The sequence below is a fragment of the Dipteris shenzhenensis genome, chromosome 9, assembly GCF_047967505.1.
Source record: "Dipteris shenzhenensis isolate YYH24624 ecotype China chromosome 9, Dip_SZ_1.0, whole genome shotgun sequence".
Taxonomy (NCBI): Eukaryota; Viridiplantae; Streptophyta; class Polypodiopsida; order Gleicheniales; family Dipteridaceae; genus Dipteris; species Dipteris shenzhenensis.
In genome coordinates this window covers 45179321-45207145 of record NC_141604.1, presented here as the reverse complement: position 1 = coordinate 45207145, position 27825 = coordinate 45179321, and the positions used below count along the sequence as shown (strand labels likewise).

General features: G+C 48.5%; 1 protein-coding gene across 1 annotated transcript in view; it reads right to left on the bottom strand.

Annotated features, from left to right (window-relative positions):
* Positions 1–27825, bottom strand: part of LOC147898709 (putative glycosyltransferase) — a 47704-nt gene that overhangs the window by 11663 nt on the left and 8216 nt on the right. Inside the window, exons 7-11 of the mRNA XM_087379217.1 lie at positions 27449–27789; positions 12411–12510; positions 11804–12325; positions 11468–11590; positions 8260–8343 (exon numbers count right to left, since the gene is read on the bottom strand). Of these exons, the coding sequence (XP_087235343.1) occupies positions 8260–8343; positions 11468–11590; positions 11804–12325; positions 12411–12510; positions 27449–27789 (1170 nt within the window). The remainder of the gene's footprint in view (positions 1–8259; positions 8344–11467; positions 11591–11803; positions 12326–12410; positions 12511–27448; positions 27790–27825) is intronic.

Below are 27825 nucleotides of genomic sequence, written 5' to 3'. Positions count from 1 at the left end.
CATGGTAGGGTCTCTGTCATGGGGACGAGAATTTCTAATTTTTAGAAATTTACAGTGACTTGACCTGGCCTCAAATTGATTAAAATTGTTAAGGACACACTTCTTCTAGGAGCCTTCCAGGACAGGTACCTATCAAAATCACACTTTTCCGGGCACTTTGGAGCTTCAAGGCAACTCAATTTGCTTCCAGGCAGGAGGATTTGCTGAGTCACACTTGCCAGAGGCTTTCCAAGACTGCCAAACCTGATTTCCACTCCAAGGTCACCAAGCAGGCCTCTGAGGTGCCAAATTGGTACCAGATCCATTTCACCTACCAAGGTTAGACTTCCAGGGGCCGAAGGGTGCCAGAGGAAAACGTTTTTGCTGTTTTTCACCTCTTCCAGGACAGTTGCTGCTGATTTCGCTTGCCCAAGTGATTGAGAACTGCTCCAGACAAATTTGCCTTTTTGCTTGTTGCTATTTCAGGGGTTCCAAAGCCTGCTTCCCAGAAGCTCTCCTACTACCTCAAAATCCCCAAATCCTATTGCCTTGTTGCAGCTAGCCTTTCTGTGTGCCAAGAACAGCCATGGTTGGTTGTTTGGCTGGTCTTTGTCCTACTAGGACTCCGGTGAAGGGTATCAGAGCTGCTAGGACAGACTTGGCTGATTTCTTTCCCGCCAGGACTCCCTTGAAGGGTATCAGAGATGCCAAGTTAGAACTATAATCCAAAATTGGAAGAAAGGCCGCCATGGGATATTGCACTGGACTGGGATGCCTTTCTGTGATTGCAAGGGGAGATGTGGGATAGACGGAAAAAGTGGAGGTGGTGGGGAGAAAGATAATGGGAGGTGGAGATGGAGATGGAAGGGGGGGTTGACGAAAAAAGTGGTGGTGGAGGGAGGGTTGACAAAAAAAGTGGTGGTGGTGGTGGAAATGGTAGACGGAAAATAGAGATAGACGGAAAATATGGAGGCTTAACGGAATTTGAAAAAGGAAGTAGCTAGCAAAAGTGTGGGGAAAGAAGTGAGGGAGGTTGGTGTTGCTTTAATAGGATGTGGGGGGATTAAGGGTTAATTTTGGGAGTTTAGTGTATTAATGTGATTTTGTAAGTCAACATTATTTTTTTTGCATCATTTGGAAGCATTTTTTCACTCCTTTGCCTTGAGGGATGTGTCTTGAATGGTTTTTCGAAGGGGGTTCTTTTTCACACATGCAAGCACGTGCTCCGCTTTCGCTTTAGGTGCTAACCTCCCCGATAGCGACGCCAAATGTTATCTCTGTTTTTCCTAGGTACAGGTTCCGAGGGTGTTGGTCACCAGCCGTGTCATTGCTCGTTGTAGCATAGGTGTTCACAAGTGTAGCATAGGTCCTCGAGTCGTGTTCCGGTGAGAGGTGTAGGCTAAAGCATGGAAAGCAGATCTCATGTGCACGACGTGAATAAGAAAGAGAGCTTTATCATAACGATTGATGGAGGCTCTCGCCTCCAAGGGAGTTCGGGGGTTTAGAAAGGGATTTCAGGGTTCGAAAGGGGGGTAGGGTTGAGAGAGCTAACTAGGAGTTCTAGGGTTCAGAAGGGATCGTAGAGTTTAGGAGGAGTCCAAGATTGAGGAGTGGAGAGCTAGTCTCCTTCGCGGATTCGAGGGGTGAGGGTTGAGGAGGAGGGACAAGGAAGAGGAGAAGAAGGGAGGAGGAGGGAGGAGGAGGAGAAGGGAGGAGGAGGAGGGAGGAGGAGATGGAGGAGAAGAATGAGGGAGGAGAAGGAGGAGATGGGAGGAAGGAGGAGGGAAGAGGGAATAAAAGGGTAGAGAGTGCAAGGGTAAGGGCATGCTAGAACATGATAGTGTAAGAGAGCATGGACTCAATGGAGATCAATCGCATGAACACAATAGTGAGCTTGAATAATGACCCCCAAAGAATGGGAGCTTCATTCCATTGAGAGATATTTATACATGTTGGTCTCTACACAATCCGTAAGACCTCTTTTGTAGGAGACCTTTTGGATAGGAGTCCCTCCACTTTTAGGGGGTACCTTTTGTGTCCCTCCACAAAGTAGAGGGACCTTTTGGGTCTCTACACAAAGTGGAGGAGTCTCCAAAAGTATAGGCTTTAAGTATTTCTCTCTCTAGATTTAGTATTTCTCTCTCTAGATCCTGATTTTGCAAGCATGATTAGATCTTTTCTAGAGAGGATTTTGGCTATCCTCATCCTTTAAGATTCATCTACCATTTTTGAGGCTCAAGATATTACAAGTTGAGCTTTGCGCTACTCCACACACACAATGCTCTTCATAGTTGTTGTCCTAGATTGCACTTCTGGCCCTTGTTGCCACAGGGTTAACAAAGAGAGAGAGAGAGAGAGAGAGAGAGAGAGAGAGGGAGGGTGATATCCCTGATCCCAGCATCATCCACGACAACCACAAGTCTCCCCCCCTTTAGAAAGTTGGTGATATCCCGGCACTGGAACCACTAAAACCAGCCTTCAAATAACTCCAAAGGACAGTGAACAGATAATCACCAGCAAATACTTAATTTTCAGCCATTTAGAAATTCCCACAGCAAACCAAAATAATTTCAAACACTAGATTACCCTCGTCCTAGCACCAGACACCAAATTGGCCCTAAACTTAGCACCCCTTTCGGTACTTCTTTATCCTTTATTCAAAAGGCATCCAAATACAAGAAAAGCATTGTTGTGCATTAACCCGAAATCAGCCAAATGAATAATCCATTCACAATCACTTCGGTCTTGCTATGCAATCATAGGAAGGCATCCCAGTCCAGTGCAATATCCCATGGTGGCCTTTCTTCCGATTCTGGATTATAGTTCTAACCTAGCATCTTTGATACCCTTCAAGGGAGTCCTACCCAAAAAGAAATCAGCCAAGTCTATCCTGGCAGCTCTGATACCCTTCACCGGAGTCCTAGCAGGACAAAGACCAGCCAAACAACCAACCATGTCTGTTCTTGGCACACAAAAAGGCTAGCTACAACAAGGCAATAGGATATGGAGATTTTGAGGCAGTAGGAGAGCTTCTAGGAAGCAAGCTTTGGAACCCCTGAAATAGCAACAAGCAAAAAGGCGAATTTGTCTGGAGCAGTTCTCAATCACTCGGGCAGGTGAAATCAGCAACAATCGCCCTGGAAGAGGTGAAAAACAGCAAAAACGTTTTCCTTCTGGCACCCTTCGGCCCCTGGAAGTCTAATCCTGATAGGCGAAATGGATTTGGTACCAATTTGGCACCTCAGAAGCCTGCTTGGTGACCTTGGAGTGGAAATCAGTTTGGCAGTCCTGGACAGCCTCTGGCACGTGCGATTCAACAAATCCTCCCGCCAGGAAGCAAACTGAGTTGCCTTGAAGCTCCAAACTGCCCGAAAAAGTGCGATTTTGATAGGCGCCTATCCTGGAAGGCTCCTAGAAGAAGTGTGAATCAGATTTGGACCTCTGGGAAGGCATGAACAATAGGCTACCAACTTGTGTGGGTTTTTCATAAATGGATTGGCAAATGAGCACAAACTTAGGTGAAGAAGAACCGAAGAAAAAACCTTGAGGATGCGATTAGATAAGCCACGATCTATCACGATACTATGGCGAAGGTGAGTTCTTCACAAAAAACAGCCTACCATGAATTTTTGAGCAGATGTAGGCAGAAAAGGCACTTTTGACCTCCTAGGGCTATGTAGACTCAAGCCTTGAGTCCTTCATAGACTCTGGCTGAGGCGATTGCAAAGCGCTTGAAGAAGGCCGAGCAAACCCTTACAGTACGTAAAGGAGGCCATTGCTTCCTTTGTGGACAAATGGGCATATGCGTATGTAGTGTCTGAAGTTGAAGGACAAGGAGAAGAATGCTAGTTTGACCAAAGTCAAAAGTAACACTACCTCTTCCATTCATACCATAGTCTTATGTCAAAGTCCTTGCAAGAAAGGTCGTAACTTTAATATAAATATGTTCAAACCCGATGATCTTGTACGTATATATGGGTAGAACAGAACCATGCACATCCTAGGTGACTTTGGAAGTTCTCATAATTTCTTGAATGCTAAACTTGTGCAAAAGTTTGAGGTTACAACACAGCCGAGTGACCATGTCTACAAGGTGGACATGGCAGGGGAAAGAAGATTTGGGATCGATGTGCAATGCGGATTCCCCTCACTCTACAGAATTACTCAAAAGATATAGACTTCATGCTAATGAATTTAAATAGAGTGGATGTAATTCTAGGGAAAGAATGGCTGCATACGCTGAATGTCCAATTTGATTGGCAGGGTAGGTTAACTTTAGTCAAAGGGGAAGTACCCTATGTATTGCAGGGTGATTTTGATGTCCCACTTTGCCCTCTTGTCAACTCTGGTTTTTCATGTTGTCACATAAACCTCTTGGTCTCCCGTGGACGTTAATAGACTTTCTTTCTTTATTTTTTTCTCAAGAGGTGAGGCTTGTTGATGCTAAGAGAATTCAGCCAAGATGTTACTGAAGTGAAATCACATGATGTGCCAAAGGATTTGCCTCATAAGGAACAACCAGAGATAGAGGAACAAGACAAAAGCTTGATTCAAGAACAGTTAGTTATTGGCACACAGTGGTAGAGTTTCCTCGACGCTATTTGGATGTGATGAGGATGGAGGAGGGTGAACTGGCAAATTCACCTCAATTGATGCAACTCTACTTTTTAGTTTGAGTCGACTTTAGTCGTGGCTTTCAGGCTCAGCAAAGCGTTGGTCTGGAGCATTGCATGATGCTCAAGAGGGGCGTAGCACCTCCCTTTCCTTGGTACAGAATGCTTCGGGAATGCTTCGGATATCTAAAGTCACTTGGTGACACTCTATGTCTCACCCAAGGTACCGCTTGTTGATTGTATAGCTGCTGTGGGACTTCTAGATTAGTGTACTAGTCACTCTATACATGGTATATGAGTTGGTTACCTGTAGCTCTACCAAATCATATATTGCATGTCTATCTTGTTTATCTTGTAATCTTGAATATACGCGTCATAGTCACAATGAAACACGTTTCATTGGTAACGAAACGTTTCGAAACGTTTCATTACCAATGAAACGTGGAGTACCTTTACTTGTACTAACCTAAATCAAAGATATCAATATTTCAGTAAACTTTAATTAAAAAGTTTGAAATTTAAACTTTGTAATCTAGATTCTAGTCTCTATATTACTAATTTTGAAAGTTCATAGCTCACACTCTAATTTAAATTATCTCTAGTCTTCTGTAAAAACTAGCTAGTAGCAACTTACAGGCTAGAGTACTTCCAAAATCATTGGGCATTATAGGCATTGTATGAAGGCATTTTGTGATTTTTTAGCTTAGTTTGCATAGTTTCAGCATACTATTTGTATGCAGGGCATAAAATTTGCATTTTTTAAGACCCAAAATACAAACTAAATTTTTGAAACTCCCCCTGTTTTTTTGAAACGTTTCAAAACGTTTTGAAACGTTTCACGTTTCTAAGTATTGAAACGTTTCTTTGAACTATGATACGCGTATATGTAAGAAAATGGCAGAGTTTGCCAAATCTGTTGAGATGGTTTTGTGGTTGGATATGGTTTGCTATCCATGGCTCTGCAAATCATATAAATCTGCAACACCAATCTTGTTGTGCACGTGGCACATTCTTGTAATGGCAGTATATGCCACTCTTACATGAGGATTCATCAGAGGGAGTATCCCTAAATCTGAGACACAATAGCATACCACAATCACTAATATCGTCGAGAAGCAAGATGGCCTACCTGCTAGAACAAAAACAGAAGGTGGTAAACTATGGTAAACTATGGTAAACTATGGTCATTGCCAAACTAGTTGGTTCACTTTCTATGATATTCTTGTGATATGTGTGGTTTGGATTGTGAACTTGTGTGATATGTTCACAATATATCACGGATTATGGACGGTTTCTTTCCTCCCAAGACTCTTTTAGAGTTGCCAGGATAGATTTGAATAGTCCCATATAGCCATAAGATGAAGTGGGTAAATAATTGAAAGGAACATGTGTGAAAAGTATGCATGGGATGTTTGTCTGATGCATGAAGTGTTTTTGTGTGTACTCATGATGTACCAAAAGTTGTGGGTCCAAATGGATGGCCATAAAGTAGGTAAATCATCTCGAGAAATACTTATTTGCATGCATTAAGTGCTTGTGTATGCTCTGATGCACCTCGTGCTCTGGGTCCTACGGGATGTCCATGAGAGGATAAATCATTTATGTGTGTCCTACAGGATGGCCATATAGAGCATCTTGTCTGTCTGAGCATGTACGTCTACTGTTTGTGGAATGATGCCTGGTTGTTCTTGACTAACCGAGGCTATAAGCTTCCACTTGGCTTGAAACTTTTGTTGCAGGTTTTGATGGAACAAAGAAAAAAGTTCAGTGCAAAAGGTGACATTTTTTGTGTTTCAAGAGGGGGGTCTGTCACGGGGACGTAATTTCTAATTTTTAGAAATTTACGGTGACAGACCTGGCCTCAAATTGATTAAAATTGAAAAGGACACTTCAGTGCAATTAATTCCATGGGCCAAGGCAAGGGACTGAAGGTTAGAGAGGGATAAAATTCCCGCTGCTAAAAATAGCTCAAGGGGCCACGTTTAGCAAGTTGGCTTGAGAAGCAAGCAAAAAAGGGCGAAATTGCCTTTGAGGTAGTTTTCTGGACCACAGAAGAACAGGGAGAGGCACGTCACTGGTTGGGAAAGTGCTCCAAGACTATTGTATCACATCGCCTCGCTGATTTTTGACTACTAGGGCAGTCTGTGGGCTGTTGATGGGTTGCTAGAAGCTCAAAAACGAATCTCATTTTTGTGCTAGGAGCCTCCAAATCAGTTTGTTTTTGCAGCATGCCTACTGTTGATGCCTTCCCAAAGGCACAAATCTGATTCGCACTTCTTCTAGGACCCTTCCAGGCCAGACGCCTATCAAAATCACACTTTTCCGGGCAGTTTGGAGCTTCCAAGCAACTCAATTTGCTTCCAGGCGGGAGGATTTGCTAAGTCGCACTTGCCAGAGGCTTTCTGGGACTGACAGACCTGATTTCGTTGTTCTAGATCCACTCCAAGGTCACCAGACAGGCTTTCGGGGTGCAAGATTGGTACCAAATCCATTTCGCCTACCAGGATTGGACTGGCAAGGGCCGAAGGGTGCCAAAAGGAAATAGTTTTTGCTAGTTTTCACCTCTTCCAAGGCTATTGCCGCTGATTTCGCCTGCCCAAGTGATTGAGAACTGCTCCAGACAGATTCGCCTTTTTGCTTGTTGTCTGTTTCAAGTTTCCAGATCCTGCTTCCCAGAAGCTCTCCTACTACCTCAAAATCTCTAGATCCTATTGCCTTGTTGCAGCTAGCCTTTCTGTGTGCCATGAACAGCCGTGGTTGGTTGTTTGGCTCGTCTTTGTCCTGCCAGGACTCCGTGAAGGGTATCAGAGTTGCCAAGACAGACTTGGCTGATTTCTTTCCTGCCAGGACTCCCTTGAAGGGTATCAGAGACACCAGGTTAGAACTATAATCCAGATTTAGAAGAAAGGCTGCCATGGGATATTGCATTGCACTAGGATGCCTTTCTGTGATTGCATAGCAGGACGGAAGTGACAATGAATGGATTATTCTGATTTCGGGTTGATGCACAACGGTGCTTTTCTTATATTTGGATGCCTTTTGAATAGATGATAAAGAAATACCAAAAGGGGCGCTAAGTTTAGGGCCAATCTCGTGTTTGGTGCTAGGATGAGGGCAATCTAGTGTTCGAAATTATTTTGGTTTGCTGTGGGATTTCGAAATGGCTGCAAATTAAGTATTTGCTGGTTATTATCTGTTCACTGCCCTTTGGAGTTACCTGAAGACCAGTTTCAGTCTCAGACAAGGCGCACACGTTAGCAAGATCAATCAAAAGCGTAAAATGAAATATACACCTTTGGCAAGCTATCTATAGAGCTGCAACTTGTAATCTCGGTCATTCTTTGTCCCATATATCCTGTTGGATCTCTAGTGGACATTAATAGTACGGTCACCAACAGCGTCTCTCTCTCTCTTGCGCACAGTCAAACGTGATCTGCTGCTCTTATCTCAATTTCAAGGCAGCTTCACCTTGAATTGCTGACTCTTTTTGCAAGTAGGTTTGAGCTCAGTTTTAACTAAGTTTAGACTCTATGTCACAACTAGCTAACAGATCACAACCACAATTGTGTATTGCTAAGAGATACAAGGCCATTGCTAAATTTATCCAACACTTCTCCCCTCTTCATGTACTTTGTAGGAACAAAAAGTAACAGCAACATGAACATACCTCTGAAGCTAGACCATCAATACATTTCTCCTCACCATCGTCGTCAACAACTAATTTTATTGCATAGCCTCCAAGAAGGTAAACCTGGAACAAAATTTCAGTCCAGTTGGTAAGAACTATCAGTCTTCCTAGTTAAAAAACCACAAACACACAAGTTCGTTCTGCAATGACCTGTGATAAAGCAGAGCCAAAAAGGGAAGATTTCCTAACAAAGGGGATGCATGCAAAGAGGGTGATTGAGAAACCATCAAGTAAAATCTGACATTTAGTGTCTGAAGATTCCTCTAACACAATGTAAGCATTGACAAGAAAATAACAACACAACATGCAGCAGAGTGAAACCATCTTGGAAGTTCAGCTCACATCTTTATTTATGTTAGCATATATGCAAGTCTTCCCGTAATTGAAGTAGCTACGTCATTGAAGTAGCTATGACAAAGACATGGAGTGGGCATGGTAGCAGTAGAGTAAATGCATGGTTCCAGAGATTATCCTAAGGTTGTCGAATCTTGCGAGCTCTTACAAGGGTCACTTTCTATTTCTTATTCACATCCATAGGTCATGTAAACGGTGACCTAGATCATGTAAAAATGATTTAGGACCATCTAGAGATAGCCAACCATATGTCCATGATTAAGAGATAGCCAACCATATGTCCATGATTATACCTGCATAAACAGTTTCGACCATGGATGAATGGTCCATAACACTATGTATAAATGGCATCCTAGTAGACCATGTATAAATTCCCTATAGAACATGTATGACGGTGATAGGACAAAACCCGTATCAAGTTGTTGAGCACTGTATATAGCTGTGGGTAGGCACATAGTTGTACACATCTAGGGTAGGTGTGAGCTTTTGGCATTTGTGGATTTTTCTTTCACAAGCATGATGGACTAATGTATAGATTTTTGAGACAATAAAGTATGTTTTGCAGGGACTTCATGGGAAATGATGAAATGCAATGTGGTTGTAACAGACTTCCAGAGCAAGCGTGTCCAGTGTGTGGTCAAGTGAAATGTTTTTGGGGTCACGTAAAGTCAAGTCATGAAGGGTTTTTTTATATTTTCCTGAGTCAATGTGCACTTGCATGTTACAGGAATTTGATATGTTCCGGTGTCCATGTCAAGGGGCTTTTCATGTGTGTGTACGGGGGTGCATGCAAGCCTTAATGTGCATGCTAATGTCACGAGGACGTGAAAAGTGATGTAAAGTATCTTCGTAACTCAACCTATGCTTAACCCGGGGTTAACCATGGTTAAGTGTTGTAATGGTTTGGCCGTGAGGGACTAGCTAGAGAAAGTGCACACTTCCTAGAAGTTCCTAAGGGCAAAGTCTAGGTGCACCACTAGGTCCTAGGGGCAAGGCAAAGGCTTTAAAAAAGTTGGGCCCAAGGACAACCAACGTTGTCCTTGGTATGGGGGTTAGGACTTTAATGAATGGGCAAATGGCAAGGAGGAGGTGCCATTTGTCATGCATGTGTATGCATGCCGTTCCCCCACCTTCCATCTCTCTCCCCTCACTCTCCCAGAGGTGTTGGACGTTCTCAGTTGTTCTTGTGCAGTTTTTAAGCTGTTTGAGCTGTTTCAAGCCTGTTTTCAGCCGTTTTAACTTTGGTTTGACTGTTCCAAGGCTACTACGCACTTCTAGGAAGTGCCAGAAGTCATTTCTGAACTTTTTAAAAACTTTCGTACGGGCTGTACGGACGTATTCAGCTGCCTCCAGCAGGTGCCTGAGGTTGCCTTTTGGTGTGCTGGACCTTTGTGCACATGTTTTTGGCTGAGTGGTGGCTTCTGGAGCTGTTTTGGACTAGTGCATGCTGTAGGAGGAACTTTCCCTGCTGCTTTTGGCACCTTCTCTTAGGAGGACTCAGGCAAAGATCTCAAGGCAATCATTTCGGGGCAGATCTGTGAACCATCTTTCCTCTACAGCTCTTTCTTGTTCACCCTTTGCTCTCTACCTTCATTTCTCTCTTCTCCTAATTGCTGGAAGACACCTCCACCCTACGGGGAGCCTGGATAGAGGATAGGTGCAAGGAAGGAGCTCGCCCCTCTACCACAGACAGCGGGAGTTGGTTCCAGGTTCGGTTTTCCTTGTTCGTTCTTGCTTTGCAGCTTTTTGCAGTGCATGCGTGTTGTGTGTAGTCCTTTCAGGACTCCAACAGGTTCTAGGAACCACCCAAAGGCAAGGGTGATCCTGTGGAAGGCCCAAGGACAGTGTGGATGCATGCGATAGCCTTGAGGCTGCCTTTGCCAGTGGTTTGGATGCCTGAATGCCTCTAAGTTGTGTCAGATCAAAAGTCAATTCCTGAGTATGCCTTGCCAGTGAGAATTCTAGTGGTGCACTCGGATTAGATGCCTTGAAGACAAGTAGAGGATTTGCAGAGAGGAACCCTTGTTGTAAAGCATTTCCATTCAGAAGCATTAAATAAATACCATAAGGGGCGCCAAGGCATTTGGGACCAGGGGCATTCTAGCCTCACCTTTGTTGTTGTTGAAGCTTGTTTCTAAGTTGTGCTAAGTGATTTAAGTGACTGAAGCTTGCATTGTGGCTATTTATGAAGTCTATGACTGAGTAGAAGAAGATCACTGCCCTTTTGTTTATCGCAGAGGCTGGTTGCACTAATGTGTGTGGGAATTGTGTGACCAAAGGTCCAAAATGTGCATTTAATGTGCTTTGGGGGATATTTGCATTTTTTTAATGGAAGAGTGCTAAATTCTACGTGATGATGTGGCTGGAAAATCTTGAAGGGAATGTATGCATGCAAGGTGGCTCCGTGATCAAGGAAGGGGGATGCTCTGGCTGATGAGTGGACTGATACATGGGATGGCGACTAGCTTTAGCCACTGTCAATTTGAGCCTCTTGATGTGGAGCTTCAAGCCTTGGGCATCTTCATCTCATTTGAGCACTTTGTTATAAGAAAAAGGACCCTTAATCTTTTGGAAAGTCAACTTGTGCTGCATGTTGTTTTCTTGGAGTGACCCTCGTAAATTTCTGGCCTTTTGATGTGACAAGATGGATGCTATTTGTGAGTAGACCGAAAACATACATACCTTTCGACACTACTAGCTTTGTAATGCCCATTTATTGCTAATTTATAAAAAATTATTCCTGCAAGTTGAAAAAAGGAAGATCATACAAACATTTTTCCATAGATAAAATGTGTTTCAGTTTGCACAAAACAGAAAGAAATAGTAGACTCACTGGATTGCTTCCATTTCCAACAGGTAGTTGCTCATCTTCTATGGGAGGGGAAAGACCATGAGCATTGCATATACATATGATCCTGTCCAGCCAAGTTTTTGCATCCAGAGCAATGCATGCACCCTTCCAACAACACATGGATGCAAAGATATTAAAAGATCAGGAACCCTACAGGGAAATGTTTAAGGATTCCACAAAATTTGAAAAGCATGTTTCCGTGCTGAAAATCGGTTCACAGCAGCCAGTTATGCTCTGCATATTTCATGCACTGCTCATCAGTTGCATTCAATTCCGGCTATTCATAAAGACAAGTCCAAATTACACGCATTTACATACCTTCCAAATCTGTTGACGCAAATCTGATCTCGCAAACCATAACCTTCGTAGCCATTTACGTAAGTATTCTGGTCTTAGGTAGCCTTTTCCATTACTGTCTGACAGGAAAGGATTGGGAGGCTTCTCCATGCAGGACGACAAAAATTCCACTGAAAACTTCCATTCATTTTCTCTTCTCCCCATAGTCAGAGGCTTATTAGCTTGTTCAAATTCTTTGCATTCAAAACTACCTACAGACTCCACAGAAGTGGCCTCTATATTTGTATTGAAAGCAGCATACTCTTGCAAAGCCAGTCTTCCTGCTCGAGCAACACCTCTATGGCAACACCCAGGGACCAAGTCAAGACAGACAAGCTCCAAGTTCACAGAGTTCACAAAATTCTGAGTAACAGCAACTGAAGTATCGAGATTGAGGACACAATGCCACCAACCACTGGGTACGAATATTGTCTCCCCAGGGGCCTGAACACATTCCAGTGGCTTATCTTCATCTTCCAATGTTGGATATATATCCAGCCACCACTGCAACCAACAATGCCGTGAGAAATGCTTACGTTCACTTGAAAGATCGAATGTTGTCAGATTGACAAAGAAAACAAATTCAGACCTGGAGAGATGAAGGACAATCTACATCTGCATCCCCATCTGCTTCATCTGCATGTACAACAACTGAAGGAGGAACTCTTCCAGGGGGGTATAATGCCCATCTGCAGATGAAGGAGAACATCAATCATGTCCATGCCCATGTCTTTGTAAGCAGGCAGAACACATAGTTATAAAAATGCCTGAAAAGGAAAACTTAGAAGACACCAAAACAACACACTTCTACAGCATCTGATCTGCTTCTTTACAATAAATCATTTGACCATAGATTACTTAGATTAATGCTTTAGTGTTGTATATTTTGCAGTGAACCACAATATAAGGGCTTCTTCCTTAGCACCAAATTGCAAATTCTCATTTTTAAAGCTCTGCTCGTTAGTTTTCATGAAAACAGGTAGTGAGCAGTCGACCACATTAGTAAATTATAGTGTGTGAAACACATGCAATGCAATAAAAAAACCTTCTCTAAAATAGATAATATTACCAGAGTTTTGATAGAGAATAATCCCATGGCACAAAACCATCTAGAGCAGCTCACAATCCCAAGATGCATGTCCTCACATTGCTGGGAATGCTCAACTATGTGGCACACAAGGTACACTAGTCTCCATAGGAATACAAGCCACAACATCTATAGTGCGGCGAAGCAAGTCCACCCTGCATGTGCCTGCACACATGCCCTTCCCCTCTCTCCACAGCATGAACACATCCCCCCCTCCCACACGTGTGCACACATGCTTCCAAGGAATGCAAGCCAAAGGCAGTTATCACCCTGCCTAGCTTCAAATGAGGACCTTATGAATAGTGGAGCTCCTATTTTTGTGGGGCTAAGGAAGACCGTTTGAGCAATGGAGGGGGAGGATCAGGTGAGGCACTTGGTTCCCGCACCCCTCTTGTGACATAGGAAGGCTTAACATGTGGGTGGCTTCTACTCGTGGCTAGATCATTGTTGTGTGCAAGCGTGTTGGGACATCACATGTCTGGACTGTAGTCATAGATTTCAAACAGGTGATGAGGACTGAGAATAGTATCTTGGATGGGCATGTTGCTGGTAGCGAGCCAACGTAGAGTCCTGCATGACCAAGGATAGCATCAGTCCATCCCGTCACTCGCAGAGTGGACTTCATTGGCTTCTGTACATGTATGGACAGTAGTCGATCTTGTGTGATACACCATGAGGACTCAACTCCCTGCGATTGTGAGCTCCTGTAGATGAGCCATAGTGCTTTTGCAAAAATAAGAAACAGACTTCTTATCCTCAGCTACTCCTCTCCATCCTCTAGCTTGTGCTTTCTTTGATGCCCACTGCCCCCCCCTGCTTCCCCCCTTTTCTTCCTCAACTTTCCTCTTATACTGAATGCTGTCCTATTTGGGATGTTTAATTCTCTATCACTTTTTGCACATTCGTTGTTGAGTCATGCCTGAAAAGAAAGATACTTCCATGTATATACATCCCATGAGGGCTTTTCCAGCCAATGACTTAAAAGAGATGCAGCAAGTAACCCAGCTTTCAACTGGTTTTGAACAACACATTTAAGTGCTTGCTTTTTTTTTTTTTTAATCTCACATCATTTGTTGCATGTCCTAGCTCCAAAAAAATGTCATTTCCCCTGTATGAATCCCCTAAGAGCTTTTCTCAACTAGTAACTTAGTTCAGGTATGGAAATCTTTTTTGGGATGCTCAATTCTCTATGCATCTTTTGGTCTATTCCTCCGACCTACATCACTACTAGTAGAGCTGTAGCAATGTAAAATGTGCTTGCGAGGATGGCATGCGACATGAATTGGAACAACTAATCAGAGGCGGCAGGCAATTTAAAGTCTTTAAGGTTCCTCGTGTGCCAATTTTCAAAGAAGAATTTTCTTCTAGTCCCTAACACAGTAGACATACAATGAGACCCAACACCAGCAAGAATGGCCTTACAAGATGCTTGTAGCACATAGTTCATGCATTTGCTAGTGGACTAGTTGTCCAACTTATCAGTATAAAGCAGCATACACCACGCTTAGAGGAACCAGCATTGAGAGATGGATGACCAATAGTTGATCATAAGGCAATGGCATTGGGAGGCTCAATGGCAGCAGTTGACGTCAGGAGAGAATTAAACCCCGCTGTAGACTTCCGGGGTGGAATACCAACAAAAGTCGTGTGGAGGCTGCACCCCTCAAGCCACTCTCACCGACTTGAGGGTTAAGAAAGAAAAAAACACGCATTACAAAAATCTACATGGGGGCCTCTAAACTAGTTTCACTAAAGTACACTAAAACAATCACACCTAACTAAGTGAACTTACTTCATGTATCTCAACCGCAAGAAGTAGTTCATCAATCTCAATGCAATGAAGGGGGCAGGGGCTGAATTGGTGAAGACCACAGATGGCAGGAAAGGGGAAAGAGGAGAGGGGAGAGGAAAGAGGAGAGAGAGAGACATAGGAGGGAAAGGGGTAGAGGGAGAGGCAGAGAGAGAAAGGGGTGAGGGGAAGAGAGATAGAGAGAGGTTGGTGGGAGAGAGAGTGTAGGCAGCACGTAGGAGGAAGGAGGTGGGAGTAGATAGGATTAGATGTCACATCAAAAGTGTCCTTGTACATGAGAGGATGGTACTTTATAGTGCCTCCCTAGCCCTTTAGACCCCTCTATCTTGCAAACACCCCAAATACTAATTATCCTAACCCTCACTAACTTAACCCACTTTTGGCCTTCATTACAACCATCTCTCCTTTTTTTTAGTATTAAATTGTCCACAAAATTGCAGGTGATGGGACCCCTACTGTAAAAAGGACATACGCCATCATGCATACCACCAGGGTCAAAAGGAAATGTAATATATTCATGTGCCTTGGGTGTTTTGGCACCTCCACGATCATGTGGGTGGTAATCCCTCCTGCCACGATCATCATCATGAAACTCCATAATAACATAAGTTCTAGCTGTCCCCATGGTTTTTGTTCTGCACACCACATTGTGCTTTGCTGTCCACTTTTCTCCACATGTAAAGCATTGATTGCTTTGCCATATACCTGTTAGAGACTCACTGTTCCCACCTGTGAGCCCCCGTTTTGTGGGGACAAGGGGCAGTGAGGGTAAGGAGGGATGGGAAAGAGAGACTCAGCAAACAGCAGAGATTTGGGGGGGGCTCCATGCCTTCCTAGATGCAATGGACTGGCTGCACAGGGCACCCTTTTATAGGGGCCTGTGGCAGGGCCAGTCGGCCCAACCAGGGCCGACCCTGGTCGGTTTTCCAGACTGATCTGGTCGGTCCCCAGTCAGGGAACCGACCCTGCTGGTCGGCCATACCAACAGGCCTGGGCAGTGCCTATAAAAGGCCCCCACTTCCCTTCATTTTGGCATCCAGTGCAGGACAGAAAGCCTCTGTTTTAGGCTGTGCTGTGCACTCAGATTTGGCATCTTCTGACAGAGAGAATTCCTTCAGTTTGTCTCAGCACTTGGCTGAGTTTTGTATTGCTCCCCTGGAGCCAGTTTTCTGCCCACCATCCGGTGGATATATATATTCTCTCTCTGCCTAAGTTTTCTCTGAGTGAGTATTGTATCTGTGATCAGTTATCTGAGTTGAGTGTTGCTAGAGCGGGAGAGATCTTGGCTGGAGGTTAGAGTGATTCTTTCCTTCTGTTTTCTAACATGGTATCAGAGCCATAGGCTCTCGACTCTTCCTCATCAATAACACTCTCTGAAGGAAGGAGTTCCTTGGCTGTAAGGCAACCCTGTTTTCAGCTCAGTTCAGTACAGAAGGTCAGTTCATTTATTTCTGTTTCAGTTTTTTTTTTTCAAGTTCTGTAGCTATTCACCGAGATGGATCAGCGATCAGAAGCCTCTACATCCATTGCTCGTCCTTCCTCCTTCTCCAGTCATCTTCCTTCTTCATTTATCCCTAATTTCGGTGAAGCTGGAAAGCTTGATGGTACAAACTTTCCAATCTGGAAAGTCAAGATCCGAAGCCATCTGTTGGCACGGAGGTTGTGGAAGATTGTCAATGGGACTGAAGAAAAGCCGGAGGATATTGTGGACAAGAGAGGTGAAGTTCTAGCTGAAGCAGATGCAGATGAACTCTGTGCATGTGAGGAGGAGGAGATTGTTCAACCCCTGATCCCACCCCGTCCCAGATTGACCATTCAAGAGGTTACCCAATCAAAAGCTGATATTCCACCCGATACTCAGAAAGAGCAGGATGTTCCAGCAGAAGTTCCCGTTCCTCCTCCCACAGAGAAGCAGAAAAAGTTGCCCCAATGGTACCTCCGGACATTGGAAGAGTCTCGTGTCACCTCATTACCCGAGAGTAGCAGTTCCGGATTGCGTCGGTCTCAACGTCTTCAAAAGACACCATCCGTGAATGTTGCTTTGGTGGCTCAGATTGTTGAGCCAAGAACCTTCGCGGAGGCGAAAGACAATCCCGAATGGCAGGCTGCCATGCAGGCAGAGATGGATGCTATTCTGAAGAACCATACATGGGACTTAGTGGCCAGGCCCCTTCGACGGAAAGTCATCGGCACTAAATGGGTATACAAACTTAAATACAAATCTGACGGCAGCTTGGATAAGTATAAAGCAAGGTTGGTTGTGAAAGGTTTTGCTCAAACTGAAGGCATGGATTTTGATGAAACTTTTGCTCCCACAGCCTGCATGGTTACTATCCGGACAGTGATTGCCCTTGCTGCCCAATTCCAGTGGCCTACTTTTCAAATGGATGTGAAGTCCGCATTCCTTAATGGAACCTTGGAGGAGGTATATGTGGAGCAGCCACCGGGCTTTCAAGATCCAGTGTCCCCATTAAAGGTCTGCAGGTTGAAGAAGGCGTTATACGGGCTGAAACAGGCCCCCAGAGCTTGGTACCAAAGTACGAAGCTGCTCCTGCGAGCCTCCCCTCCCCTCCCCTCCCGCAACCTCTACCTCCCCCTAGCTCCTCCTCGCCTCGACCACCCCCACCCCCCTGCCTCTCCGCCCTCACCCCCCCCTCACCCGTCGCCTCACCTCGCCGCTGCCGCCGCGCCCCCTCACCCTCCGCTCTCACCCCTCGCCCCCCTCCGCTCTCACCCCTTGCCTCTCCGCCTCACCCCTCGCCTCTCTGCTCCCTCACCCCCTCGCCCCTCCGCCTCACCCCGTCTCACGCCGCCCCCCCCTCGCCGCTCCGCCTCACCCCCCCGCCCCCTCGCTTCACCCGCCCCGCCGCCCCACTCCGCTCCTCCCCCACCCCCCCGCTTCACCCCCTCGCTACACCGCCCCCGCCCCTCCCGCTCCGCCCCACCCCATCCGTCCCGCCTTTCCACCCCGCCCCCTCCCGCCCTCTCGCCCCGCCCCGCCCCTCCCCCGCTCCCGCCTCCTCACCTCACCCGCTCTCCGTCCTCACCCCCCCACCCCGCGCCACCTCCGCCTCCCGCCCCCGTTTCCACCGCCCTCCGCCCTCCATCCTTCCCGCTCTCCGCCTCCGCTCTCGACTGCGCCTCCGCTTCCCCCGCCCGACTCACGTCGCCCCGGCTCGCCTCACCCGTCTTCTTCACACCCAGGCTCCACCCTCCTGCATCTATCCCCCCTTTTCTGGGTGGCAGCCTCTTCTTCATCGGAAGCCTCGCAGTTTGTCTTGGCGGTATGGCGGCTCCCTGCCCGGAACCGGAGGCCCAGTCAGACCCTCCCTTTCCAGATGCCTACCGCGTCATCCTGACAGAGCAACAATCGTCTCGGGTTCAGGAGGTTGCCAATGACTTTGCCCTTACCTCTGTTTATGGCAGAGTCATTGGACATTCCCCCTCCAGATCAGCCATCAGGGACTGGCTCCAGTCCACTCTCATGCTAGAGGACGGCCATATTGAGGAGGTGGCCCTTATGGGAAGGGGCATCTTCTGGCTCAAACTCTCCAATGCGAAAGCTGCGAGCAACCTGATTGTTGGTTCCCCCACGTCGGTGGATGGAAAGATTATTATGATAGTCCCGTGGTACCGTGGATTCAGCGCAGCGGATTTTGATGCTCGGTTCCGTATACCTCGCCATCCAGTGACGCTAGTTTTTCCAGGTCTTGCTGCTGAGCTACGGCCGATTGTCAGGGACCTGGGCTCCCACTTTGGCTGGGTTATGCACGACACTTTCGCCGACGCGGTGACTACAGCAAGAGCCCCCCGAGTCCGTGTGGCTGTGGCGGATCCTGCGACTCTCCCTGCAGTGATCGAGATCGTGACAGATGCCAGCAGCATCACCCAGAGCATGGTAGTCACCGGACAGCCAGGCCAGTGCCTGAGGTGTCACGGCTTTGGGCACTTGGCGGCTGTTTGTCCACGATTCGCCAGCTCTTCTCGGCCTCCCCCGCCCCCGCCCCCTCCCCCCCCCTCCGGGCAACCACGTCAGGAGGAGCAGAGGCAGCCGGAGTCCGGTCCAGAGTTAGTTGGCGGTTGGACTGAGGTTAGAAGGAAAAGAGGAAAGAACAAGAAGATTTCTGATAAAGGCAAGGAGGCAGAGGTTACCCAACCTACAGCAGCACCTCAGAGACCTGACAGGCAGCCGCCCCAGGGACGTGGGAGAGCTTCTTCTTCGACGGTAGCCCGCCCTTCACAGTCTCAGGTCCCCCCCTCTTCCGCTCCCCAGCCCCTTTCCACTCAGTCCCAGCCCCTTCCCCAGTTGCACCCCCTTCTCCCGACCCGCAGCTTCAGCCCCCGCCTCTTCCTCCTCAGTCTCCTCCTCCTCCTTCTCAGTTCCAGTTCCAGATGCATCCCCATCCCCCCCCCCCCGCCTCTCTCAGCTCTCCTGCAGAGTTAGCTGCACCGACGGCTCCTCAGCCGAGGGCAGCCTGCTCCCCCTCCTCCACCTCCTCCGCTAGTCGCCTCCGTGGAGTCTGAGTCGCCTACCCCCCAGCCTCCTCCCCCTCCCCCTCCACTGGCAGGACACCCTGAGTCTACACCACCACTGGAGCAGGCTTCCCTGTCCGCTAGCCCCTCGGTGGCAGACTCTGGTGGGCCTCAGCTTCAGGAGAGAGAGCTTCCTCGCGACTTTTACAGATCTGGCCCCTGGGACTACTTGGATGTGGCCGACCTCCGGACCTTCCCTGCTTGTCTCGACATCAGTATCTTCCTGCTCCGCAAAGGGGCGGATGGGAAGATAGCCGCCTTGGCCCCTAGGGATGGCCCTAGCTTTGCTTTCACGTTCCTCAGCGACAGCACCGAGACTTGGACAGACGACTCGGTCTGGGAGGCTCTCAGAGAGCAGACGCACGCTCAGGTTTGCTGCTGGATAAGCCCGTCTGGTGGGCAGCTTCTCGAGACTCAGTGGTCCGAGGGTGACGTGCGCCTGCGGTGGCGTTGCGCCGCCAAACGCTTCAGACTGATTGTGATCCTCAGGCCCCCCCTGTCATGGCCCCTCCCCCAGGATGTCAGAGCCTGGACCCCTCAGAAACTCCGAGCCTTCTACGGGATGACTACTTCAGAGATCTCGAGCTGGCTCGAGAAAGCATTTGCTCATGGCACCAAAGGCCTCTCGCCTTTGCTGAAGGTGTTGAAGAACGGGCAGGACGACCCGCCTCCCCCTCCAAACCTTCTCATAAGCGTCAGCGCCTCCACTCCGAAATGTCAGCTTCTTCATCGACTTCGACCGCGAGCAGATAGTTGTTCGCAGCCTCCCAGTCCTCACCATGAGCCTACACCTTGTATCCTGGAATGTGAACGGGTTTCATTCTTCTGGCACCCGTGGTCCTAGGAAGCTCATTTTGAGACAGGAACTTCAGCCAGCAGTGATTGGTCGTTTGGATGTACTTCTGCTCCAGGAGCACAAGCTTTCTGCGGCTCACTCCCGTAGCTGCGGGAAGATTCTCCCTGGACGTTCTCACACTTATTGGGAACCCTCGATCGGCGCACAGGGGAGGAGTGGAGGTGTCTGTACTTCCGTGTGCGAGCAGCTAGCCCAGGGAGTTTTCGGTCATGGCACGTTGATCCCAGGCCGTGCCCTTTGGGTAGGCCTGGAACTGGAGGGTTCCAGAATAGGAATCCTCAACATTTATGCTCCCACAGACCTCCGTTGCAGAGCCACCTTCTGGAGGACACTTACAGGGATTCTCCCAGACATGGATTCCTGGATTGTTGGAGGTGACTTCAACAATCTCGAGACCTTGGAGGACCAGCAGGGCAGAGGACCGGAGTTTACAGGTATGTCTCAGGCAGAGCAGTCCGCTTGGGACTCATTTATCTTCGCGACAGGAGGTAGGGATAGCTGGAGAGACCCGTCCTTCCGTCGTTGGCACGGGAGCTTGGACTTCTCGTGGGGCTTCCGCAGGGAAGGAGGCAGACTCCTGGAGAGGCTGGATAGATTTTATGTCAGTGATTGGGCCATCAGCAGAGGCGGTCAGGCGGGTATAGTTCCAGGGACGACACTTTCCGACCATGCGCATGTGCTCTTATCATTAGACTCGGCAGTTCAGGCCCTTCCCCCCCGCTCATGCCGGATTCCCGACTCCATTTTCTCGAGGGAGGATGTGCGCAACAGTATATGCAGTCTATGGGACAGAGATTGGGGCGAGTGCGTGGATCTGGTTGATTCGGTGGCGCAGCTTTGCAGGAGTCCAGCCAGATTTGCCAGCTCGCAGCCCTACAGGTTCGACAGGAGTGGTGGGGCAGAGAGAGAGCTCTTCGGTGGGACCTCACCTCCATTCAGCGACTCCAGCAGGCAGCCCCGGGCTCGGAGGAGCTTCGGATCCAGGCCCTTCGAGCCAGAGCCCTTCTTGAGGAGACCCTCCAGCGCCGTTCAGAGTTTTCCTATCACGCCTCTCTCTCCTTCTGGGCTCGGAAGGGTGACCGGATGTGCAAGGAGTTCTTCAGGACGCATGGCCAGAGAGCAGCAGCAGGTGATCAGCTTCGGAGTCTCAGGACAGCGGAGGGGCACATCGTTACGGATCCGGGTGAGGTCTTGGGGTTGGCTACCGACTTCTACAGGACTCTTTTCCAGCAGGAGCCGCTTGCCCCTCGCACTCGACGCTCCCGTGAGGAGGTGTGGCGGTACATTCCATCCTTGGTCCAGCCCAGCATGCAGGCGACGTTGGCACCGTTCACTATGGACGAGATGTTGGAGGCCTTGATGGCCATCGACGGGCAGAAATGCCCAGGCGAGGATGGGCTATCCCGGGCATTCTTCACCTCCTTCTGGGATCAGATCCATCAGCCCCTCCTAGCAGCTCTTCAGAGGATTTTCAGCAGCGGTTATATGCCAGAGAGCCTCTCCTCGGGACTGATTTGCCTCATCCCGAAGGGAGGAGATAGACAGGAGATCCGTCAGTGGCGCCCGATCACCCCTCCTTACCACTGCCTACAAAATCCTCGCCAAGATGATCAGCGCCAGAGTTCGGCCTCTACTTCCAGACCTCATTCATGACACTCAGACAGGCTTTGTCCAGGATCGCAGTGTCCTGGATAATGTCTTCACCTTCTCAGAGGCGGCGGAGTGGGCTCAGCACAGTGGGTCACACCTAGCCATCCTACTTCTCGACTTTGAGAAGGCCTACGATCGAGTGGACTGGTCCTTTCTGGAGGGGACTCTGGAGCGACTAGGTTTCCCAGCAAGATGGATTCAGGGTATTTCAGCGTTGTACAGGACAGCTTCTAGCAGGGTCATCATTGGCGGCAGGATGGGTGAGTGTTTTCGTCTGGAGAGATCAGTGCGTCAGGGCTGCCCCCTTGCTCCTTACCTGTTTCTCTTCTTCGCTGAGGCTATGACATACTACCTTCGGGCGAGGTCTACTGGGATCAGGGGTGTTCGCCTTCCACTCCGGGAGGACACGGAGCTCCTGGACTCGGAGTACGCGGATGACACAGCACTGTATGTCCAGGATGATGAGATGATGCTGGAGAGGGTGAGGATGGCCCTAGAGGTCTTCTGTTCGGCTGCCGGTGCGAAAATCAACTGGAACAAATCAGTTGGTTTTCTCACAGACCCCGGGGCGTGCTCTCGGTGGGAGAGGTTTTTGGGTTTCAGGTGGATCCCGCGGGGACAGACAGCTAGATATCTCGGTTTTCAGGTCGGCCTGGATATCACGCCAGCTCAGCAGTTTCTCCCGGTGCTAGATTCCATCCAACGGAAGCTGGCTTTCTGGAGCACTGCTAAGCTCTCCCTTGCAGGTCGTGCCCTGGTAGTCAACCAGGTCCTCCTAGCCACGGCTTGGTATGTGGCTTCCTGTTGGTGTTTCTCGAGATCCAGCGTGGCACAGCTTAGGAGGTTGGTTCGGAACTTCCTATGGTCCGGGGAGGATGGCCTCAGAGATACCAGAGCCAGGGTTGCTTGGCAGACAGTCATTCTTCTGCAGGCTGAGGGTGGCCTAGGGGTCATCGATCCAGAGCTTCAGAGTCACACCCTGTTAGGCAAGCTAGTTATCCACGGTTTGACCCCGGGGGGGCAAACGTGGAAGATGTTACTTCAGCAGGGGGTCGGTTCTTGTGTCCCGCGCCGAGGTGGAGAGTGGCTTCCGTCCCTCAGGTGGATCTTCACTTCCGCCCCGCTCCCCACTCGTTCGTAGCCTCCTCATGGTTTGGAGGCGGCTCCACCTCAGTCTCATTCAGTCCCCTCCTAGCTGTCAGGAGGAGATCGATCGCCAGCCGCTTATCTGGAACGATCAGGTCAGAGATGCCAAGGGCCTTCAGTTGGGGGAGAGATCACACATCAGGTGGGACGGCTGGATGCGGGGGCCAGCCCGGTCCCTTCGAGTTTGGAGGGACACGTACAGACATTTGGAGACGGCTGATCTTACAGACGCAGCTGGAGGTGCTCGTGGAGCCCAGGCGAGACGTACGGAGATCGACGGCGCGATTCCAGCTGATTGGTTGGTTCCACCTGAGCTTCAGATCCTTATGCCTGGTGATGACCGTTGGCTGGGTCAGTTCACCCCCCGTGGCATCCCACTGGAGGTCGCAGGGCGGATGGACGACTCCTCTGTTTCCTTCTTCGCGGTTATGGGGGATGGACGACTCAGGAGAGAGGATGTGCTCATCGACCCCCTACTCCCATGGCAGAGGGTTCGGGTCGTAGGCCTCGTGGGGAAGGTTTGGCGGACCGATCCTAGCATAGAGCAGGATCAGCTGCAGCTTTGGCGACTCTGGCTCTGGGAGGGGCGGGCCTTGTCAGAGCTTGATTGGGACCCAGGAGAGTGGAGATGGCCAGAGATTGTGACAGGTCAGGGGCCGACCTCTTTCTTTGCCTACAGCACGACATTGGGCAGGCGAGTTCTCGGGAGGATGCAGAGCCGCCCTCCCACCCAGCGGCCCAGTTGGTATGCACAGGGTATTTCCAGGTTCTTTTTGCAGGCCTTCTGGAAGGCCTTGTGGGAGAGCTGGCGGCCGCGAAAGATCTCCTACTTCCTGTGGCTTCTTGCCCACAAAGGTCTTCCAGTGGGGAGCTGGTTGCGGCAGATAGGCCAGGACGGACATTGTCAGATCTGTCATGAGGACGAGGAGTCACCAAAACACTGCCTATGGAGTTGCACTCGCGCCCAGGAAGTGTGGAGGTGGACTTTCGGGATCCTTACTCGCGCAGCACCGGAGCTAGGATTGATCACTTGGGGCGCGTTCTGCTGGTGCAGCACCGCACCTGGTTTTCATCACTTATTCGAGGCATGTCAGCAGGACCCCACATTCCTTATCACACAGGGGACGTGGGGGCCGCTCGAGAGTATCCCGCAGCACCTGGCAGAGGCTGGCACAGGAGCTCAGGAGAGGCAGCCAGTCTCGGAGATTATTAGCAGCATCGCAGGATGGCACATTTGGACCTCGCGCGCTGCGCGCAGATCCTCGGTGGCACCCCCTTATCGACTGCCCAGATCATGACTGACATCTGGAGTGAGATTATACACACCCTCAGAGGCCAGTGGGACCAGATACAGGGGGACTCCCGGGCCGGTCGGGAGAAGCGGAGACGTTTCCTCCGGGTTTGGGACACACAGGGCCTCTTCTTCGAGCAGGTTTCGCAGGGCCTTCAGTGGCGCTACTCACCACCTCTCTGGCTGTTCATTCACACTCGCCTTATCCCTCCGTGAGAGAGAGCTTTACTTTTGTTACCTTTTTGGGCTGCGTCCAATTTGTGAACACAGCCCGTCAGCTGCAATGCTGACCTCTTATATCTTGTTTTCGAAGTAATATAATTAGCACTGTTTTTTCGGCAAAAAAAAAGAGCTTGGTACCAAAGGATTGATATATTCTTTCAGAAGATAGGGCTCAGTCGGAGTCCTTCTGAGCCAAACCTTTACTTGTTCGTTGAGAAGGGATTGCGATTGGTACTCATCCTCTATGTTGATGATCTTATCTTGACAGGTGATCATGTCAAGAAGATTTCACAGGTCAAGGAGCTACTCATGTCTGAGTTTGAGATGACTGACCTTGGGTTATTACATTACTTCCTTGGGATTGAAGTAAAGCAGGCTAAAGACAGGATCTTCATTTCACAGGAGAAATATTGCAGAGAAATTCTGAAGAGATTTCAGATGGAGGATTGCAAAACAGCATTAACTCCCATGGAGGTCGGGCTGAAGCTAAGTGTTCACGACACATCTCAGCTGGTTGATACTCTTTTGTATCGACGATTGGTAGGAAGTTTGCTTTACCTTACCAATACGCGCCCTGATATTTGTTATGCAGTTGGGCTATTATGTCAGTTTTCTGCTTCTCCCAGGAAGAATCATTTAAATGCAGGTTTACGTATGCTGAGGTATCTGAAGGGTACTTGCACCTTTGGGATCAGCTACACCAAAGGCATTGAACTAGGCGGGTTCTGTGACAATGATTGGGCAGGTGATGTGGACACCAGAAGGTCGAAGACAGGATATTGTTTCTTACTTGCATCTGGAGCCATCTCTTGGCTAAGTAAGAAGCAACCCACAGTGTCCCTTTCATCTACAGAGGCAGAGTACAGAGCCGCGTGTACAGCCGCTTGTGAGACATTGTGGTTGCGGTGGATTCTGGAGAACATGGATGTGTGTCAGGAGAATGCGACAGTGCTGATGTGCGACAATCAGAGTTGCATAGCTATTGCCAAGAATCCAGTGTACCATGCGCGGACCAAACACATCGAAGTTCATTATCATTTTGTTCGAGAGCTCATCATCGACGACGTGATCGAGCTTATCTACTGCCCGACCGCCGACAATTTGTCCGACCTTTTCACGAAGGCACTCCCTCGAGAACAGATGGAGCACCTCATCAAACGCATGGGGATTGGCCCACAGTTGTGACATTGAGGGGGGGTGTTAGAGACTCACTGTTCCCACCTGTGAGCCCCCGTTTTGTGGAGACAAGGGGCAGTGAGGGTAAGGAGGGATGGGAAAGAGAGACTCAGCAAACAGCAGAGATTTGGGGGGGGCTCCATGCCTTCCTAGATGCAATGGACTGGCTGCACAGGGCACCCTTTTATAGGGGCCTGTGGCAGGGCCAGTCGGCCCAACCAGGGCCACCGACCAGGGCCGACCCTGGTCGGTTTTCCAGACTGATCTGGTCGGTCCCCAGTCAGGGAACCGACCCTGCTGGTCGGCCATACCAACAGGCCTGGGCAGTGCCTATAAAAGGCCCCCACTTCCCTTCATTTTGGCATCCAGTGCAGGACAGAAAGCCTCTGTTTTAGGCTGTGCTGTGCACTCAGATTTGGCATCTTCTGACAGAGAGAATTCCTTCAGTTTGTCTCAGCACTTGGCTGAGTTTTGTATTGCTCCCCTGGAGCCAGTTTTCTGCCCACCATCCGGTGGATGAATATATTCTCTCTCTGCCTAAGTTTTCTCTGAGTGAGTATTGTATCTGTGATCAGTTATCTGAGTTGAGTGTTGCTAGAGCGGGAGAGATCTTGGCTGGAGGTTAGAGTGATTCTTTCCTTCTGTTTTCTAACAATACCCTCAATGGTAGCTTCCATGAGTGCTTCAATGAGCTGTCTTTGCATTGCATCTCTGGTTATGCTGTCCTTGCCAAATGTCAAGAACTGAAAATCATCTTCATTATAGCTGTTGTATTTGGATTCAAACAGCTCCATAAGCTTCTTCAATACCCCAACATGCCATGGATCTAGAATTCTCCCATATGAGACAACACACGGCTCCAATATTTGGATGCTAGTAGCATACATGTCTTTCAGATGGTTTCCAGGTGCATCTAGCCTGCGAACAACCAAATAATCTGAGAGAGACAAATTAGGCCCGCCAGAAGTCATGTTGGCATGGTTCCACAATCTTTCCTTGTCACTAGATACACCAAAGTCCAACCCCATGACAACAAAATATTCAAACATATTGTTTGAACCTAATGTGGTAGAACAAGGAGGGGGCATTGGATAAAACAAGCAAATGCCAGATCCTGTGACCTCTGTTTGCTTCAGGCTCAAAAGGGTCAACTGTCCGTGGTACTGTTGTAGTTCGAAGACAGCATAAACATGCCCATCCCCCAAAATCTGTCAGCCATGTGCAACCCAAAGTGCATGTGGTGACCCATAGTCTTGAGTGTGCATGCCATATTGACTGCATCTGAGCACTATTGAACAAGTCATCTCTGCCATAATCTACTAACCAAGCGCATATTTCTGAATTTCTAGCTCATATGCTAGTGATATCTGCAAGTTACTGGTAGGCAGCTTTGATGAACTATAAGTACTAGTCCTGACATAACCCTCATGGGTCTGTTCAGCCTCCTCATTTGCATAGGGATTTGCTTTTGCAAGTGCCAATACATGGCAGCATTTATCACATGTTGTACCAAGCACGAGGGCACCCTTACAAAGTTCTGCCCTCTCATTTACAGCAATCCTATGAGATGCCATTGTTCTCCTAATGGCTGCTAAGTGTAGCAAGCAAAACTCCCAACTATACTCACCTAGTGAGCAGCAGTGAAGGGCATCAGTTATGTTGAAGTTGTGGCCATATTTCCCACTGTCCTGCTCCTGAATGTGTTGTGACACAGCTTCAGAATTGCATATCTTTTTCATGCCACACAAGCTGCTCCTTGTCACTGTGGGTAAGTTTACTTTAACATCCCTTGCTATCATCTATGTGGTCTTCTATATTTTCATCCTCCTCAAAAACTGTCCTCAAAGTTTGCATGCCTAGAAGGATCAAGTATAAGTGCATCCACATCCTTATCTTGCTGGTCAACATATGCATCTTGATCAATATCACGGATTTGCTCATCATCGCTTGGTGCCTCATCTATCTTTTCAACCCTCAGGCCTGCTTCATTGTCACTGTTATGTAGGCTACTCTGAATATAGGCATTTCTTCCATTAATGTGCTGAACTGCCAGGGCATCATCTGGTGCAATGTATCGGTCCTGCAAACTGATATAACAGCCCCCTTGCTGTCCATATTTGTTTCCATCATGTAGGCTACTGCTTTTATTTGAGCAGCTATCCCAGCATAACCCTTTTGTAATTGCAGCTGTAATAGCCTGGAAACAACCAAATTTTTGTCCTACATATTCAGG